The sequence below is a fragment of the Sinocyclocheilus rhinocerous genome, unplaced genomic scaffold, assembly GCF_001515625.1.
Source record: "Sinocyclocheilus rhinocerous isolate Xijiao unplaced genomic scaffold, SAMN03320098_v1.1 scaffold1007, whole genome shotgun sequence".
NCBI classification, from domain to species: Eukaryota; Metazoa; Chordata; class Actinopteri; order Cypriniformes; family Cyprinidae; genus Sinocyclocheilus; species Sinocyclocheilus rhinocerous.
The window spans coordinates 301,465-319,566 of NW_015631056.1; the positions used below are offsets into that span (position 1 = coordinate 301,465).

General features: G+C 37.1%; 1 protein-coding gene across 5 annotated transcripts in view; it reads right to left on the minus strand.

Annotated features, from left to right (window-relative positions):
* Positions 1 to 18,102, minus strand: part of LOC107741405 (vacuolar protein sorting-associated protein 13C-like) — a 51,428-nt gene that overhangs the window by 11,262 nt on the left and 22,064 nt on the right. For all 5 annotated transcript variants that reach the window (XM_016554128.1, XM_016554126.1, XM_016554124.1 and 2 more), the window contains 35 exons: positions 16,359 to 16,663; positions 15,695 to 15,842; positions 15,479 to 15,587; positions 15,270 to 15,394; positions 15,002 to 15,158; positions 14,795 to 14,874; positions 13,624 to 13,683; positions 13,387 to 13,540; positions 13,171 to 13,290; positions 12,886 to 12,989; positions 12,549 to 12,716; positions 12,169 to 12,473; positions 11,368 to 11,515; positions 10,922 to 11,072; positions 10,709 to 10,836; positions 10,436 to 10,596; positions 9,669 to 9,922; positions 9,001 to 9,218; positions 8,747 to 8,839; positions 7,549 to 8,004; positions 7,272 to 7,427; positions 6,354 to 6,612; positions 5,843 to 6,003; positions 5,598 to 5,719; positions 4,555 to 4,852; positions 3,550 to 3,939; positions 3,240 to 3,344; positions 2,709 to 2,870; positions 2,499 to 2,624; positions 2,278 to 2,411; positions 1,070 to 1,196; positions 753 to 988; positions 471 to 615; positions 235 to 375; positions 60 to 141 (listed from right to left, as the gene is read on the minus strand). In XM_016554128.1, the coding sequence (XP_016409614.1) occupies positions 60 to 141; positions 235 to 375; positions 471 to 615; positions 753 to 988; positions 1,070 to 1,196; positions 2,278 to 2,411; positions 2,499 to 2,624; positions 2,709 to 2,870; positions 3,240 to 3,344; positions 3,550 to 3,939; positions 4,555 to 4,852; positions 5,598 to 5,719; positions 5,843 to 6,003; positions 6,354 to 6,612; positions 7,272 to 7,427; positions 7,549 to 8,004; positions 8,747 to 8,839; positions 9,001 to 9,218; positions 9,669 to 9,922; positions 10,436 to 10,596; positions 10,709 to 10,836; positions 10,922 to 11,072; positions 11,368 to 11,515; positions 12,169 to 12,473; positions 12,549 to 12,716; positions 12,886 to 12,989; positions 13,171 to 13,290; positions 13,387 to 13,540; positions 13,624 to 13,683; positions 14,795 to 14,874; positions 15,002 to 15,158; positions 15,270 to 15,394; positions 15,479 to 15,587; positions 15,695 to 15,842; positions 16,359 to 16,663 (6,088 nt within the window). The remainder of the gene's footprint in view (positions 1 to 59; positions 142 to 234; positions 376 to 470; positions 616 to 752; positions 989 to 1,069; positions 1,197 to 2,277; positions 2,412 to 2,498; positions 2,625 to 2,708; positions 2,871 to 3,239; positions 3,345 to 3,549; positions 3,940 to 4,554; positions 4,853 to 5,597; positions 5,720 to 5,842; positions 6,004 to 6,353; positions 6,613 to 7,271; positions 7,428 to 7,548; positions 8,005 to 8,746; positions 8,840 to 9,000; positions 9,219 to 9,668; positions 9,923 to 10,435; positions 10,597 to 10,708; positions 10,837 to 10,921; positions 11,073 to 11,367; positions 11,516 to 12,168; positions 12,474 to 12,548; positions 12,717 to 12,885; positions 12,990 to 13,170; positions 13,291 to 13,386; positions 13,541 to 13,623; positions 13,684 to 14,794; positions 14,875 to 15,001; positions 15,159 to 15,269; positions 15,395 to 15,478; positions 15,588 to 15,694; positions 15,843 to 16,358; positions 16,664 to 18,102) is intronic.

Consider the following 18,102-nt stretch of genomic DNA (forward strand, 5'->3'; position numbering starts at 1 on the left):
GTGCACTCAGAAGCGAATTAGCGTAGATGAAGCATTCATATGCTAACTGGTGCTTGTACCTGAGTCTTGAACAATAGATTTTGGAAGAGGAACAGGATGAAACACAGTAGGAAATATAGCTCCCGGCAGCTGATTATCCACCTGGAACAAATAAGTGGTGCACATAATAACTGAACAAATGCCAAAAATGACGGAAGTGTGATATTCAACAGGTATATTGTGTGTGGGTGTTACCTGTAGCCAATAGAGCTGTGCACGTAAACTCCTCTGGTGAGGCGACTGTTTCAACTCAATACGAATGCCAGGCAGGAAGTTTCTCCTGATAGTGCAGGAAAATGGCTGTCTCATCAACATGGGCAATCTTCCAAAGTTCACCTGTTTTAATAAAGACAAAAAAGAGAATACGATAATGTCTAAGCATCATAATTATCTCACTAATTAAACTTTATTTCAATAAAATAATTTATTACCTCTAGGCCAGTTTCTAGTCTAGTCCACCCTGGTTCACTCTTGCTGTTGATATGGTCCTGGTAGGCTTTCTCCAACAGTCCAATGTTCTTATGGTTAAAGGACTTCCAGCGGTTCTTTGGTCTCATCTCCCAAACCACACCAGAACTTAAAAACAGAATTCAATCATTCTTAATCATCACAATCATAATCATTGCACAAGAGTGGCATTTATGTTCCCCTTTAAAAGTCCATAATCATTATGAATTATTCATTTTATGGTTGCTGTATGTGGGTTTAGTTACCTGGTGATGCCAATGTATGCTATCTCCTGCCTGATGTCATTGTTGATGAGTGACAGGCCCAGGTTCCTTAATGAGATGTTGACTTCTTGCTGGAACTGCTCCAGCTCCTCTGCCTGCCGTGCTTTTGAGACTATGCCAACATCCTCAGTGAAGATCAGCACCCGCTGTCGGCCATCCAGGAAAGACACCCAGTGTATCTGAACTAAGCTGCTGTAAGCAAACTGCCCGCACTCGTCCTAAAGAAAACAACATGGGAATGACATGACCAGTAATGTTAGCAGATCATTAGATTCACTAACACAGGATTTCCCTCTAACCTTTACAAGGTCCAGTTCTCCGCTGTGGTCTTGACAGCTCCAGCAAAGCTTCCGCACCCCTGCTGGATCATCCCATGCAAAACGCTGAGCTTCACCTGGTCTCAGTGCCCAAGACTCCTCACAGCCTCTGCACAAGCACAGAGACACAGATAAGAGACAGAAAATATATTCACACACTCCAAAACACTGAGAGGATGATCTTAAGAGCACAGATGTCAAAAGTACCATTATTTTGCTACCACAGTTGATAAAAATGAGCATTTGTGCCTGATAATCATGCAGGTGTGCATATGCATGGTCAAAGGCACTTTGTTTGTCTTGTCGATTGGCTTGTCTTAAGTGAATGCATGAAAACAGCCAGGTTAAAAAGTGTCAAAATACTGTACTGAATCTGCGCATTAGACTATTTAAATTTGGCCAAACTTTTATAATTATATATATAAAATATATAAAATGTATATCATTTAAAGTGTAATTTATTCCTGTGATGGCAAAGCTGAATTTTTAGTCCACTCCAGTATATAGTGTCACATGATCCTTCAGAAATCATTCTAATGTGCTCAGAAAACATTTCTTATTATTATCAATGTTGAAAACAGTTTTACTGTTTGTGTGGAAACAGTGATATATATTTTTTTCAGGATTATTTGATGAATAAAAAAAAAATCTAACAAACATCATTTATTTATATTCCTAGTAAGATTTTTTATGTTTTAATTTTTTTATTTTTTTTTACAATTTTGATCAATTTAATGCCATGCTTGCATAAATAATAATAAATGTATTAATTAATAATTCATTTAAAAATCCCACTGACCCCAAACTTTTGAACTGTAATGTATTTTATTTGTTATTATTTATTTATTTTGTTTGGAATTTCTTTCTTTTGTCTTTATTTTACTACTGACTTAATAAACAATGCAATGTACTCTTCAAGTATTTCTCATGTAAGTAAACATTGTTCTCATGTTATTATTTACACTATTATTTAACGTTTAAATAAAACAATGTTTTCAATAGGAATTAGTTTTTGCTGTGGTATCAAAACTAGTAAAGAGATTTGTGAAATTGAGTTATTGATACTATTGACTACTGAAACCTGGGTATCGTGACAACCACAAAAATGTTTTTCATAGACTTTCTAATCAGACATATTCAGACTTTTCATTCATCTGTTCTATGAAGTAAAATACTGAAGCGGTACTGACCTCTGTCTGAAGTTGACAGTGGCTGCGGGTGTGTGATTCACAACCAATGCAGGTGCAGCTCCATCATAGTAATCAGTGAAGCTGATGACAGTGGAGTGGTCTGCGATATTCACATCCACTATCACGCCACCGTACTGATGGGAACCAAGATTAGAATTAAGCGATTAATATGGTTTAATAAAGTATATTTAGCATCATGTTTACAGGTAGATCATGTTCACCTGTTCCATCCGCAGCAGAGTTCCATTGTCCTGCTTGTTGAAGAAGAACGATTTGGAGCTAGATTCAGATCCCACAACCCGTACACACAGCTTCCCTGTGCTGGCCTCAGGCCAAAAAGGCAAACACTGTAACACACACAATCATACGGTAAACACACATATGGTGTAGGAATACTTCTGCTTTTAATAAAAGATGAATTCAGCACTGACCTCTGTGGAGGAGATGTAGTGCCATTTGCAGCTGAAACCATTGTTGTTTTGCACCTCTCCAACCTCCAGCTCAAACGAGGACTTATTAACTAGCGTGTAGAAAGGACTCATGGTAACAATCCGTGTCAGATTAAAGCTGCTCATCTGGATGCTAACCCCAACCTGGACATCAAAACAGATTTCCAACAAGTTAATTTTCTATTTTTACATTTGGAATACCTTTGCTGCCATCTAACATTTACTTAAAGTAAATCTTGAAAAACACTAATTAGTCAAATGTAATCTTTAACAAATCTCAGAATTAATGTCCACTTTTCATACCATACCATGTTCACATTACACATTACTGAATTCATCAGTAGCACTTAGATATTTTCGTTTTTTGTGTTATATATTGTATAGATTTTTAACATCGGGCATATATTTCTAATCGGCCGTACCTTAAAATAATTACCGTCTTATCAGTATCGGACAGAATTTTACCATCAGTGCATCTCTGCTCTTATTTCATTAAATGTTCAAAGCATTTACCAAGTAGTCCCCGCTTTTGTCTGGACAACGGACACATCCGTAGCTGCCAACGGTGTCCAGCGAGAAGCCACTGGACCATGAGCTGGTGGACACACAGAGCTGCAACTAAAAGGAAGAGCAGCATGTAAATTATGAAGTACTACCAGAACATTTCGTACCAAAATCTACGGGTGAAACATGGCTTTCTGAACATTACAGCCCAAACACATTAAGGTTCATGTTGACATTCACGATTTGATTATTCTAGATATTTGGCTAATATAGCTGTACAGGTATATCCATCAAACACTGCCAAAGAGCCCAATCTAACCTTATTCTTGTTGAAGAAATTCTTCTTTTTGAAGGAGAACAGAATGACATCTCTGAAGTCAGATGGGTGTTTCACACATGTATCCTCTGCACGATACTGCAGCACGCGGGACGTCTTATTGATGATCCAGTACGGACTGTAAACAGAGAGGACCATTTTGCCGCTCACTCGAGACACATGCACACACAGGTCCACGGTCAGTCCTTCTGGTGTGTCGCAGGTGAAGCAGATGGAGAAGAACTCAGGCATTTCTCTGCTAATCCTCATATGTCCAGTCCAGTTGCGACCTTGGTACTTGATCAAAACAAGCTCCATTATTTCACCGCCAACATTCGAATTCAGCACATCCGCCGCACTGCCCTCCTGAAGCTCATAGAAGTCAGCAGAACCCTGTGAGAGATGTGATGTGGTTTTAATAAACGACTGCTGGCTAATATTACATTGATATCAATTCATACTGATTTTGTGATCAATACAATGTGTCATACACAAAAGTTTGGGTTAAGATTTTTTTGAATAAAATGTATACTTTCATTCAGCAAGGATGCATTATATTTTTTCAAAGTAACAGTAAAGATATTTATAATGTTACAAAAGATTTTTATCTAAAAAATGCTGTTCTGTTGAACTTTCTATTCAGCAAAGAATTGTAAAAAAAATTTATATATATAATATATATATATATATATATATATCACAGTTTCCACAATAATGTTAAGCAGCAATGTATTTGGTGAGCAAATTAATAGAATGATTTCTGAAGAATTATGACACTGAAGACTGAAGAAAATTCAGCTTTGCCATCACAGGAAAAAAATACATTTTAAAATAGAAAACAGTTATTTTGAATTGTAACAATATTTCACCATATTACTGTTTTTACTGTATTTTTGATTAAATTGATGCAGCCTTCCTTCAAAAACATTAAAAAATCATGCAAACCCCCAACATGTGTATGCCAAATGTGCTGACGCATTTGTGTATTAAAACTGCAATATTCTGCACCTCCAGCAGGTAACGTATTGAGTAAGGTAGCAGGTTTTTGAGAGTGACAGCTGGGTGCAGGTGGATGACGTAAGCAGGGTCCCAGTCCCCTTCCCCATGGCTGCCAATGTGGCTGAGGTCATCAGGCACGGCCAGCGTGTTCACCACCAGTGGCAGAAAGCTGCTCTCTGTTGAGGGACACTGAAGCACTGCGTGAACCTCTAAGCTCACGTGCACCTGCTCCTTCCATGCGATGCATGTGGTGGACGCACGATACAAATCTTCTAAAGGACCGACAGGCAGCAAGAACAACTGACTCCTGAAGTAATACACAGAGCACAGAAAGTTACATCATAAAGCACAAAAACAATAGAAACACACTGCCTGCAAAGAAAAAAAAAAGACTAAATTATGAAAAAAAGAAAAAAAATATATATCCAGCTACAGCAGGACAGAGTCGCAGAACTCTTTATTGTATTGTTTTGGACAATTTTTTTAGGTTTTTGTTTTAGCTTTGTATAAATATTCACCCTGAGATGGCTAATTAAAGCTAAAGTTATCCAACCAAGAGCAGTTATGTGGCAAAAATCATAAGTATGTGGTTTTTTTTTGTGTGTGTGTTTAATTTATATTCTCCAATTAGCAATTTTTTTTTATGTGTGTGTGTTTAATTTATATTCTCCAATTAGCAATTTTTTTTTATGTGTGTGTGTTTAATTTATATTCTCCAATTAGCAATTTCATATAATGTAAATGTAATCTAAAGCCCCCGGTGCATTAAATAAGCAACTTACAAGTGTTTCTGTTTGGATTAGTTCACATGAAATTAGTTAATAACGAAGCATAAAGTTGATTCTAGACTATCATTGAGCATGTGCTCCACATTTGTATGCTTAGGTTGAAAAACTATAAGTTTGACACCTCTGATATAGTGACTGGATTGTAAATATGCATGATATGTAGGCAAAGATCTTCTTTACAGTTGCTCCTAATGATATTTGACTCATATGAATGCAAAATTCACTAAAATGAAGTGAGCAATTACACTTCTCCTCCATTTATACCTGTAAGCTTCTAGAGGAACATGACACTCCTTCTCAGGCTCAGCAACCCCTACATTCACCATCACTCCGAGTTCAGAAGAATACTTCAGAATGGCAAAAGGCACCGAGAAATGGTTTTTTATCTGTTAACACATAAAAAAAATCAATGTCACAGTGATTTGGACAGGGTCATTTTCACTAATGATTTCTTTATCCAGACAAGTAAACAGATGTATGCACTCTGCAGGTAAAGTGAGCAGACGAACCTGTAGGGGGGACCGTACTGTGATGAACTTGTTGCCCTCGCTGGCATCGATCTGAAGCAGTACAGACACAGCATCCTGTTGCATGGGTCCTCTGACATTATACAGTCTACGGCCAGGCTTACCCAACGGGATATTTGTAATCTCACTGTAACCTGGGGGAACTGCACAGGGGACATTTATGAATTAGCATACTGCATTTACCTATAATTCATGACCTAAAAATTATTAGACTATAGCTGAAATATTATAGGATAATATCAAAAATATATAAAGGTAATTTAACAAATAGAACAACCAGATCTGACTTATTTTTGTATGGGCATTTAGGCTGTTCAAAACTTAAAGAGTGACCTACCAAGACAGCATTTTTTGGGATTATAGACATGCTTGAACTTTCTAAGAGCATATTATGCCCAGAAAATGCTGTCTAGGTAGGCAGTTCACTAGGTTTTGAGGCATTACCCAAGGTATTTGTACAGTTTACGAGGTGTATATTGTCCGTGTTACTGACCTATGCTGAGATTGAATAAGCAGCTTTCCTGCCTCTGCAGGGCAGACAGTCGTGATGAACACTCAAAGGATGAATGTTCTAAATCCACACTTTTATCCACGGCCAATTCATGCAGTTTACCCCACGTGGACGAGCCAGTCAAACGCAGGTTAGCACTGTGCTGAACAATGAGAGGAATGCCTGATGCATTGCGGATGGTGTAGGGGGATTTCTCCTTCAGAGAATGGTCAAACGTGGAGGCTGTGCTCTCTGAGAATGCCTGACAAGAGAGAAATTTTATTTTTAGATGTATAACATATATTACCATTCAAAAGTTTGAGACTGATAAGATTTTTTTTAAGTCTCTTATGCTACAGTAAACTTTGTGAAACATTCTTATTCCTGTGATGGCAAAGCTGGTCACACTTTAGTTTAGGGACCAATTCTTAACAGATTATTCCTAACTAATTATTTCATATGACTTTTGCCTGGATAAACTCCTAATTTGCTGCTTATTAATAATAAGTTAGCTGTTAAGTTTAGGTATGGGGTAGGATTAAGGGATCTAAAATATGCTCATGCAGAATAATGCATTAATATGTGCTTTATAAGTACTAATAATATGCATGCTAATAAGCAACTAGTTCATTGTGAGAATTGGTCCTTAAAATAAAGTTACCGCAAAGCTGAATTTTTCACAGCCATTACTCCAGTCTTCAGTGTCCATCAGAAGTCATTCTAATATGCTGATTTGACACCATAAAAAAAATTTAATTCATAAAAAAAAAAGATTCAGGTGTAATTCAAAAATTTAGGTTTAAGTAAATGTATGGGGAAAGTGAATAATGTTACAATGATATTGCATGCTCAGAAAATGAATGTTTTTTTTTTCTGTGTGTGTTTGTGTGTAAATGTTGTTCTTTGGACTGAATGGTTTACCTTAGCCAGGTTGTTGAAGACGCTGAGGCAGCACTTGGACACTGTGATGTTCATGGTGTCTTTGGAGCATATGGTGATGGCTGTGCGAGGGTCTGGCAACATAATAAAATCATCCCCAGGAACTGGACTTTTATCCCGAACAGGGTTATTCTTCATCTACACACAGAAACACAAACAAATAATCAGCAACAGAACAACCTGCAACATATCTGACAGGGTGGGACTGCGGATTCATGTTTATACACAAAAGTGAAAAAAGAGACGCAATTCTGCTTACATCTAATTTAAGGTTCCACCTCCGTTTGCCGTTGTCCACTCTCTCAAGCAGTGGCTCCCAAATGGCATGAGTCTCATTGAAGTAATTCACCTCCAGTGTCATATCTGCAGAGACACTGAGCAATGACGACCAGTTCTGAGCAGTACCGGTGAATGACGATTCTGCAAGCAGCAGGGGAACAGTCCGATGCCCCAAACCTGACTCCAGCGTGACCTGCACTACCTTCACGTTCATATCAAAACTCTCTCCATCCTTACTGCTGTCCACATCCTTGAAGCTCTCAGTGACCTCGGAGGCTGTATCCACACCAAGGAACCAGTAGTTTGCATTAGCGACATTCATCAAAGACCAGAGGCTGTTTAGGTCATCTGATGTCTGCTGTGACGGCTCTTCTTTAGGTTTGGGCGCCATGGCAGCCGTGATGGTAATGACAGTGTTAAGAATGATAGGAGAGATCTGAGAGAGCAAGACCGAGAAAAAGCATGTTAGTTCAACACAGATTAGATAATATATTCCTGGGATATGCAAAACATGAGATGTTTGAACCGTACTGTACATATTTAAACAGTAACATCATCTTTGTACACACACAAAAAAATATAGAGAGCAAATACACTACAGTTCAAAAGTTTGAGATCAGTAAGATTTTTTAAGAAAGAAATTAATACTTTTATTTAGTGAGGATGCAATGTATAAATCAAAAGGCACAGTAAAGTAATTTAAAGACATTTACAATAGAGTTCTATTTCAAATAAATGCTGTACTTTTACAGCTTGTATTGTACTTTTTGTACTTTTATATTTCTATTCAGTCTTGAAGGAAAAAATATTTCCACAAAAAAATTAAACAGCACAATTGTTTTTAACATTGATGACAATAAGAAATGTTTCTTGAGCATCAAATCAGCATATTAGAATGATTTCTGAAGGATCATGTGACACTGGAGACTTGAGTAAGGGCTTCTAAAAATTCAGCTTCACCATCACAGAATTAAATGTTATAATATATCAAATATGCATAAAAAATAATATATTTTTAAAAATATTTACTGTATTTTTGATCAAATAAATGCAGCCTTGGTGAGCATAAGAGACTTATTTTAAAACCATTAAAAAATCTTACCAACCCCAAACTTTTGAAATGGTAGAATACATGTTCCTTTCAAAAAATATTAATATGGCAAACAGATAACACCCACTTTCACTATGACCTCCTCTACAGTTACTGAACCAGTTAATGGGGCATTGGTTGGCATTTTGGTCTCAAGTTCAACAGAGCATGGTCTCAGCACCTGCAGTAAAACAAATTCATGATTTGCAAAGCATTATAGACAATTGCAATTACATAGCTTGCAATACATTTTTCACTGCACCTCGTACAGCGCAAAATAAGCATCACACTTTATTCCTGTTGTAAAAATAGATTTAAAACAGTAGAAATCAGTAAGCATACGGTGGTCTCGGCTTTGTCACCCTCCGTCCTGATAAAGGGGCAGGTGAGCACTTTGAGGCTTCTGACGTTGGCCTTCATTGCCTGGCCCGTGTCTTCAGACAGGAGGCTAAAATTACACTGGAATGAGGCCACCAGTGCAGGAGCATCTGCCTTCATCAGGTTAGCCACAAACACAACCTCTGGGTCCACCACAACTGCTTGCAGTCTGGTTCTCGGAGCTGGTGTTGATGATAGATGAAGTATCACATAAAATGTTGGTTTCCAAAATTTCTGAAATGAAGCGTTCCTACACTTTCGGACTGTTCCAGGCATTTCTAATTCATTGTACACAAGCATTTCTAGCTAATAATACTTTACAACTGATCAGAAAAATATAACTATTTCCATGACTATTAAGATTGTTAATTTATGTAGACTTTTCCAGGACTCAAAATCATATTTTTTAAAGTCCCTGACATTTCCTGGATTTCCAGAACTGTGAGAGTTCTACACGCTAGTGGCACAAAAATGGCACACTTAACCTCACTTAAATCACATGTTTGGACGTCAATTGTTTTTACACCCTCAATGACAAAAAGTTGTTAACCTTTTTAGTGTAAATCTAGAATATTTAATGTGGCTTTGCTTAACATCTTACATTTAGCATGTAACTACTCATTCTTTCATACCTGCTTTAGGTTCACTCTGGATTTTGGGCTCTGAGACGTATTTGAGTGGCAGCTGATTGGTTTTGTCTCTCTGTGTAGGTGGACTTGAAGGCAGGGCTTGCACAAAAAAGTCGGCCACAGCCAACAGGAACTCCACGCTAGCGCACAAATAGAGCTTCTGCAGCACAGCGACCACCGAGCGCTCATCCGCACTCTGAAAGTATGTCATATCAATCATGGGCTCTGACGTCTCCTCATTACGCCTTCCCAGCATCCTACAGGGCAAAATAATACAGCGATCAGACCAGAGGGGTGAGGCCTAGAAACAGGACTGTACAACTGTTTAGTAGATGCTTTTTTCTTCTGAATCATTTTAAGTAATGTCATATTGAATAAATGTGTTTCTTAGTTGTAATCTGTTATAATTAAGAAAAAAAAAAAAAAGTTTTTCTTACATTTTTATATACATTACCAGTAAAACATTGGGAAAATTATGACTTTTCTTTTAATTTTAAGCTCACGAAGGCTGTATTTATTTGATCAAAAATACAGTAAAAACAGTAATATTGTGAAATATTATTACAATTTAAAATAACGGTTTTCTACTTTAATATATTTTTAAAAGCACTTTATCCCTGTGATGGCAAAGCTGAATTTTCAGCAACAATTACTACAGTCACATGATCCTTCAGAAATCATTCTAATTTGGTGCAAAGTCTTAATTATACCAAACTTTCGACCAGAAATGTTTAGTTGTGTGTGTGTATGTGTATATATGTGTAAACCACCTGGATGTGACTTTCTGAATACCGCTCCTCCTGTCATCTAGCGTGCATGTGGTGAGGATGGTGGAGACCTCCATGTTGCCATTAGTAAACATTTTGCCTGAAGTCTTCATTTTACACAGCATAAATTCACCTAAACACGACTGCTCCTCATGAACAGAGGGCTAGAGAAAGAGAGATAAAAAGAGAGAGAAACAGATATAACACTCACTTTATGAATGGACTGTAACTGTAAACAGTCACTGGTGTTCACGAATCTGTAGGCTCCATACACACCTGTGCAGGATCGTTACTGTAAAGAGTAAGGCCAAGGGACTCCACATTAAAGCTGAATTTGACACTCTCCAGCAGCTCTGTGTCCCTCAGTTTACTTTCAGACAGCTTCTCCACAAGAATCTCAGAGCCTACACAAGACACAAACAAATCGAGAACATCCTCTAGGAGAAAAATCATTATACAAAATATTTGTGTGTGTCCGTCTTCCCTCACCAGTCGCTGTACGTGTCCTGACAAACACACTCTCTTGTTTGAGGGCTGCCTCTGAGCCGATCGGTGTGTCAGATTGAACACTGCTCGCCTCTCCGATGTTCTCCATCAGAATCCGCAGCAGGACAGTCAGGTCATCTTGACTCAGAGCCACCTGGAACACAGTCAGAAAATGTGAGAATCTTCATAAATTTTCCCGCAATCACTCCAATTATTGATTATTATAACCAGATCTAAGAAATGGACCAGCCAAAACTAGTAAATTCCACAGAGAGACAGACTGTGACTTCAGATTCATTTAAAATCTGCATGAAATGTAAATGTACTTTCTTTGGACTTTCTTTGTATTTTTTTTTTTTATGTACGTCAATACAGAAAAAAAACCATCTGTTGCACTGCAACTATAAAAAGCTGAGAATACAGTATGTCCTGGCATAATGTGAACAGACCTTCATGGGCTTCAGATCTCCATCCACCTCTATGGCAGCCATCTTCTGGTACCATGATGCCGCCAGGTTACGTTTAACAGACAGAACAAGGTTGACTGGCTCCAACAGTTTTGAACTAGGCTGATTTGAGTCCTGCTCCATTGAAATTCTGAGAATATTGAACAAAAGGATGTGTAAGAGGAAACATATATAGAGTTGTATAATGGACAGTGTTGGGCAGTAACGCGCAAGTAATTACTTAGTAACGCGTTACTGTAATTTGATTCCTTTTTTTAGTAACGGAGTAATTTAATGCGTTATAATTTTCAAAATAGTAATTAGAGTATAGTTACAAGCCGAGGTCTCTATATGTTACTGCCATGTTACATTGCTGACAGAATGCAGTGTTTTATAATCTAGAGATTGTAAAAAGGATGTAGCACACAGTGGATTAGAGAGTGGATTATTATATATATATTTTATTCTCCCGCATCCCGCACACACTTTATCGGGAGCATATATGCTGGGATTTCATAAATTTCATGGAGAAAAAAGTAACGTAACTAGTAATGTAACTAATTACTAATTACTTTTGAAATAAAGTAATCAGAACAGTAACTTGATTACTTTTAAAAGGAGTAATCAGTAATTTGATTACATTTTCAGAGTAACTTGCCCAACACTGATAACGGACAACTAGAATGTGGGCTTTGAAAATTCATTAAATGAATTCTGTTCAGTTAATTATCAGATCTTTAAAAGGACACATATTGGATATAAAAAAGTAAGTCTGAGAATCCTAGCTTTGTGGCAGTGGGCTACCTGGAAAGTTTTAGCTGTGTGAGCTGTATATCCATATTATCTATGACAGCAGGCAGCGGACGACCTTCCACTGGGAGAAGAGAGAAGCTGTTTCCCACAGTGATGAGACCCAGGTCCGCCTCCACAGCATTATGGGATGTGGAGGACTGAGGGATTATGATAAGGGGGGCCTTCAGCCTGATGTTCATGGCAAGTCTGAAACTCTTCTGAGCAAAATCCCTCACACTGGAAGCTGCTTTCTCCGCGGCCTGAGCCGTGGCAGCACTGAGAGCCTCTTTAGCTGCCTGGAAGTTATTACTGAAATTCTGTAGAGAGAAAAAGTGAAAGTATGTTAGTGTGCTTGAATCAGCAGAGAGGCCATGTGTGCAATTTAAACTCACCAGTAATGACATGAAGAATTTGTGAAGGTAGACCACTTGAATACAGCCCACGTTGAGTTTCACTTTGCCATCGACCTTTGAAGTATCTGTATACCCAGACCCCTCAGTGGCTTTGGGTGTCAGACTCAAGCTGAAGCTGAACACCTCATCGCCTACGATGGAGATGGTCTAGAGAACCAAAAATAACCGAAAATAAATAACAGATATATTGCAGTTCACTTTATCTTAATGCACTTTTGTTGTACCCTGTTTATATAAAAACAAAAGTAAATAGAAATTAAAATGTATTAAGAATAGTAAACTGTAAAAATGTCATGTAGTGGTCTAGCTAGCTTGCCTTCTTGTGAATTGTTTCAGGATCCACATTCATGATGATGAAGTCACGCAAACGTGTGGACATGTGCGTCTGAGTTCCTTGCATCTGTAGAGAACCGTCCAAACCTACAAGAGGAGAAGATTTATATCATTACTAAATCAAAATAAAAAATAAAATATATAATATTAATGAAATATAATTACATTTTAAAGAAGATTCTGCATTTTTTATTTTACAATTTAAATTTATTGTAGTTTCACAGTAGCAGTAATGTAGTACATTTTCAAAACAGGAATGTATTCTAACCCTGAATTTTGATGTCAGCCATGTTGCTCTTCTGGTCACAAACCAACACATTAAATGCTCCGAGCTGCATGTTCACCATCAGGTCAATGATGTCACCATCAGAGGGAGAGCTCAATGCAGCTGAGACAGAAACAGTCCTTCATTAATTCATTCTTAATGATACATGTGCAAAAATGTCATGTTTGTCAGTTTAAGTGATTGTATGTGTGTGTTTACTGGATTTAGCAGAGGTAGTTCTCATGTCTTCACTCTTTTTGCTCTCTCTCTCAGGTGAGGGCAGACTGCTGTTGGACAGGGCCGCAGACAGGAAATCCATGGTAGAGAGGAGAGTCTCAGTATGCAGCATCAAGTCTAAAGAGGAGAACACCACCTAAAGACACACACAGACAATATGAAGTTAACATCTCAATTTCCAAAACTGTATATTATTTAAGATTATTTACACACGCTTACATTGATCTTCTGCTCAGTATTCTGGTAAAGGCTTGCAAAGTTGGGCCCATTTCGATCAGCCTACAAATACAGGAATCAAACAAGGTTAAGATCTCCATTCATGGGTCTTGGAAGCTCTCAACACCTGCAACATCTTAGTGAAGAAGTCTACACTGTAATTCTAGGATTAATAATGGAGAATCTATAATCTATCACCGTTGTGTGAAATATTACATAGACAACAACTATACATTTAATCAGAACTTGATTAGTATGCATTCATATCTCTAGACTTTAACAGTACACTTATGTGCGACAGACACTGCTATCTCATTTTAGAGAAAAATGGCCCTTAGGAGTTAAAAGAAGAGCAAGGCAAGGCAAGGCAAGGCAAGTTTATTTGTATAGCACATTTCATACACAATGGTAATTCAAAGTGCTTTACATAAAATAAAATAAAAACAATAATCACAACAATAAAACAAGGAATTTAAAACTTTGAAAATTATTTAAAAAATTGATTTAAGAGGTTTAAAATGAATTTAAGAAAACGATAATACGTAGAATATAGTGCAATCAGTTCGGACATAGCACAGTGCTCATTCAATGAATGCACAGCTAAACAGATGAGTTTTGAGTCTGCATTTAAATGTGACTAATGTTTTAGCACATCTGATCTCTTCTGGAAGCTGATTCCAACTGCGGGCGGCATAATAACTAAAAGCAGACTCCCCTTGTTTTGTGTGAACCCTTGGTATTTCTAACTGACTCGATCCTAATGATCTGAGTGGTCTGTTAGGTTTATATTCAGTGAGCATATCTGCTATGTATATTTTTTATATATTTTATATATTTTTATATATTTTTTAATATTTGTGGAGAGCCACTCCACAAATATTAAAAAAGCATAATGGCTAATGGCTGGATCTAATTGTCCTGATGCTTTGATCACGCTATGAATTCATGTGCTAACCTAAATGAATAGTTAAAAGGTAAGAGCTGTAGCCTGTCTAGACATGAAATGTCCTGCCACTAGTCAACTGAAGCATGGATTAAAATGGTGTCACTTAACACTTAACATAAGAAGTTTTGACAATTACTGTATAGGAAGTTTCATAAATAGTGCTTTTGTGCTGATGCAATGATTGGAATTATGTGCTCACATAAGTGTAATTCAGAAAGAAGCAGTTACCTTAAAGTACTTGACTGCAAGAAGATCTGCTCCCGACTCTGCTGAGGAACTGATTATACAGAGCGCTTCTCCATTTGAATCTGAAAATAAATAAATAAATAAAAACTCACTCATTTGAACTTTTTATTTGTTTATGATTTTTTTTTTATTTTTTTACGAAAATATGTTGCTTTGTACTGTGAAATTTCAAAATCAAGTGCTACAAACCAGGGAACTCTAGGCACTTCATGGAGATGGTTTTAATGTATGTTGTGGCCTCCATGTCATATTTTCGAACTTTAGTGTCAATTCCAAGCTGAGCTACATGGAGAACCAAAAAGGGACACTCTTTCCCATTTTTGGACTTTGTCAACTTCAGCATAACCTACAGAGAGAGAGATACGGGATTCTCAGTCCACTCCAGATTCTTAGTCAACAAATCTGGAGTTATGACTGTAGGACAACAGAAAATAAGAACTTAAGAGAGCTTAATTACCTCCTTGATTTCAAAATTGAGCAGCACATTGACAACATTCTCAGTGAAAGCACCATTGGTCAATGCAGGTTGACTCTCTGTCCCTACAGGAAATGTCTCTATCAGTCCTTCATCTACAGCTTCATCTATGGAGGAAAAGAGGGTAAAGTGAAGCTCTTAAAGACAAACTTTAATGGACAAGTTTACTGACAGGTTAAACCTTTTCATACTTTTAGCAGAAGCTTTTGTTTCCTCCACTGCAGCAGCCCTGCTTCCCTCGCCAATGTTCTCTGCTAGGATTCTCATGAGGACCCCAAAATCCTCATGGCCAAGAGCCATCTACAGAAGCCAGAAAAATACCAACCTTCAGTTTTCTCTCCTGGAAATCATGTTTGGGTTCCATTTGAAATTTTACATTAAACACTTTCACTTCATGAGAAACTCACATCCATTGACATAAGTACTCCATTGACCTCCATTCCAGGAATTTTGTTGTACCAAGTGGCAGCCAAATTACGCTTGAGTAAAAGCTCTAGATTTATGGGCTTCAGAATCTCAACATCTAGATGAGCAGCATCATGCTTCAGAACATTCCTGAAGAAAGAAGGTCAAATAAATAAGTCAGAAAAAGTTAGAAGCCACCTCTGAAACATTCTGTAACACCAAACAGGTTGAGAACTATTTTTGTTAACTGAAATAAAGCTGAAATAAAACATAAATATTAGATTTAAAAAAAATGAAATTACAAATGTTGCCCTGGAAATAGAAAATAAGTTGAAGTATTCAAATTAAAAATAAATCTAAATAAAAAATAAAATTAATAAAAAAAATTATAATAAAAATGACAAACGCACAAAACAATACTTAAGCACGATTTCCTAAGCATAAAACTTAAAACTAAAATTTAAAGGAAAACAGAAAATATAAAAATAAAAGTTAATTAAAAATATTAATATACTATAATAGTACATTAGTATTATTAAAATAACACAGCTATGAAGAATGACCTCAACATGACACACAGTTCTTTATCTTGACTGTATAATCTGCTTTAAATCACATAAATTAATTTTGAGAATTCTGGGGAAAATCTCCAGCTTTCTTTACTACCTAGATAGTTTGAGCTGCGTGAGTTTTACATCCATGGTCTCCAAAACTGCAGGCAATGGGAAGCCCTCAGCTGCCAGCAGTGAGAAGCTGTTTCCCACAGTGATGAGACCCAGGTCAACCACAAATGCATTATGGGATGTGGAGGACTGAGGGATTATGATAAGGGGGGCCTTCAGTCTGATGTCCATGGCAAGTCTGAAGCTCTTCTGAGCGAAATTCCTCACACTGGAAGCTGCTTTCTCCGCGGCCTGAGCCGTGGCAGCACTGAGAGCCTCTTTAGCTGCCTGGAAGTTATCCACAAACATCTATGGAAGACAACCAACAGTTAGGTTCGGCTTTGTGTGACTTGACATCGCAGTTTAGTAGAAGTGAGGAAAGGTCTTAATGTAACAGACTGGGATCCACAGTAGGGAAAATTCATGCAGGGATGTTCTAGTATTTTAAAACGCCTGAAAGCCGAATTTAACAAAAAGTTGCAAATTCAGCAGGAGTGGAAAAAGCAGTGCTGGAGTGAAGCAGTTTTTTTTGTGTGTGTGAGAGAGAAAGTAGGAAAGTTGATGATTATATTGTCTGGGTATGGCAAGTGAGCTGTTTCTATTAAGCATGTTGAGTATGAAAGTTAGAACCAGTAAAATCAAGGCATCCATATCGTGCGAAATTCCATCTCAAATTTCTGTGATTTCTACTTCAATATATAGTATGAGACACAAACACACATGCAAATCCACGCATTTGCAGTCAAGTCATTTAAATATGATGTGCCTTACTGCATTCGTAAATAACACTATAGGGTGAATTTGCATAATCTAAAGTCCAGTTCTTTAACAATATCTCACAGTTAGAACACTAATATCTCACAGTTAAAATTAACAAGCGAATGCTAATATACTCAAGACATCCAAGAGAAAACAGCATTAAAGCTGCAGTATGTAATTTCTGCAAAAGTAAACAGAATTGTAATCTGTTTAGTACCACTGACCTCTTTTTAAAAAATACAATTTTTAATTGTATGAAAAATCCATTGTTTGAAAAAACACATTTGGAAGAGATCTACGTTTTAGGTGATACATAACTCTGTTTGATGCCACTAGTGGTGCAGAAATTCTAAATTGCAATGGTATAGTAGATAAATATCAAGTATGGATGGGATCTTTTGAAAGTCTTTCTTGTGGTTCTTCGAACTACCCGATTTGATAGGAAAAGAAGGACAAGAATAAACTAAAACGTCATACCCATTTTAAAAGAGGTTATTATATGTCAGTGGTGCATATTAACGCAAATGTAAGCAATATTTAAATATTACTAACAATATTAGTGACCGTAAACTTTAGGACTGCTTCTGTTTAACTTGAATCTAATGAAATGTTCATGAATATGCAGCAGAGCTATATTTCTAAATAGTGTTTTCAGAATACATATGAATAGTTTTCTTTATTTTTTATCTATATATATATATATTTTTTTTTTTACCAGTATTAATTATTACTATAAACCTACCACTAGAACAGTGGTTCTTAACCCCCTAAGCCACCCCCCACCCCATTGTCCAATACAATATCTTAAAGGGGTCATATGATGTTGCTAAAAAGAGTATTATTTGGTGTATTTGGTGTAATGAAATGTGTTTATGCGGTTTAAGGTTCAAAAAACACATTATTTTCCACATACTGTCCATTATTGTTTTTCCTCTATGCCCCGCCTTTCTGAAACGCGTCGATTTTTACAAAGCTCATCGGTCTGAAAA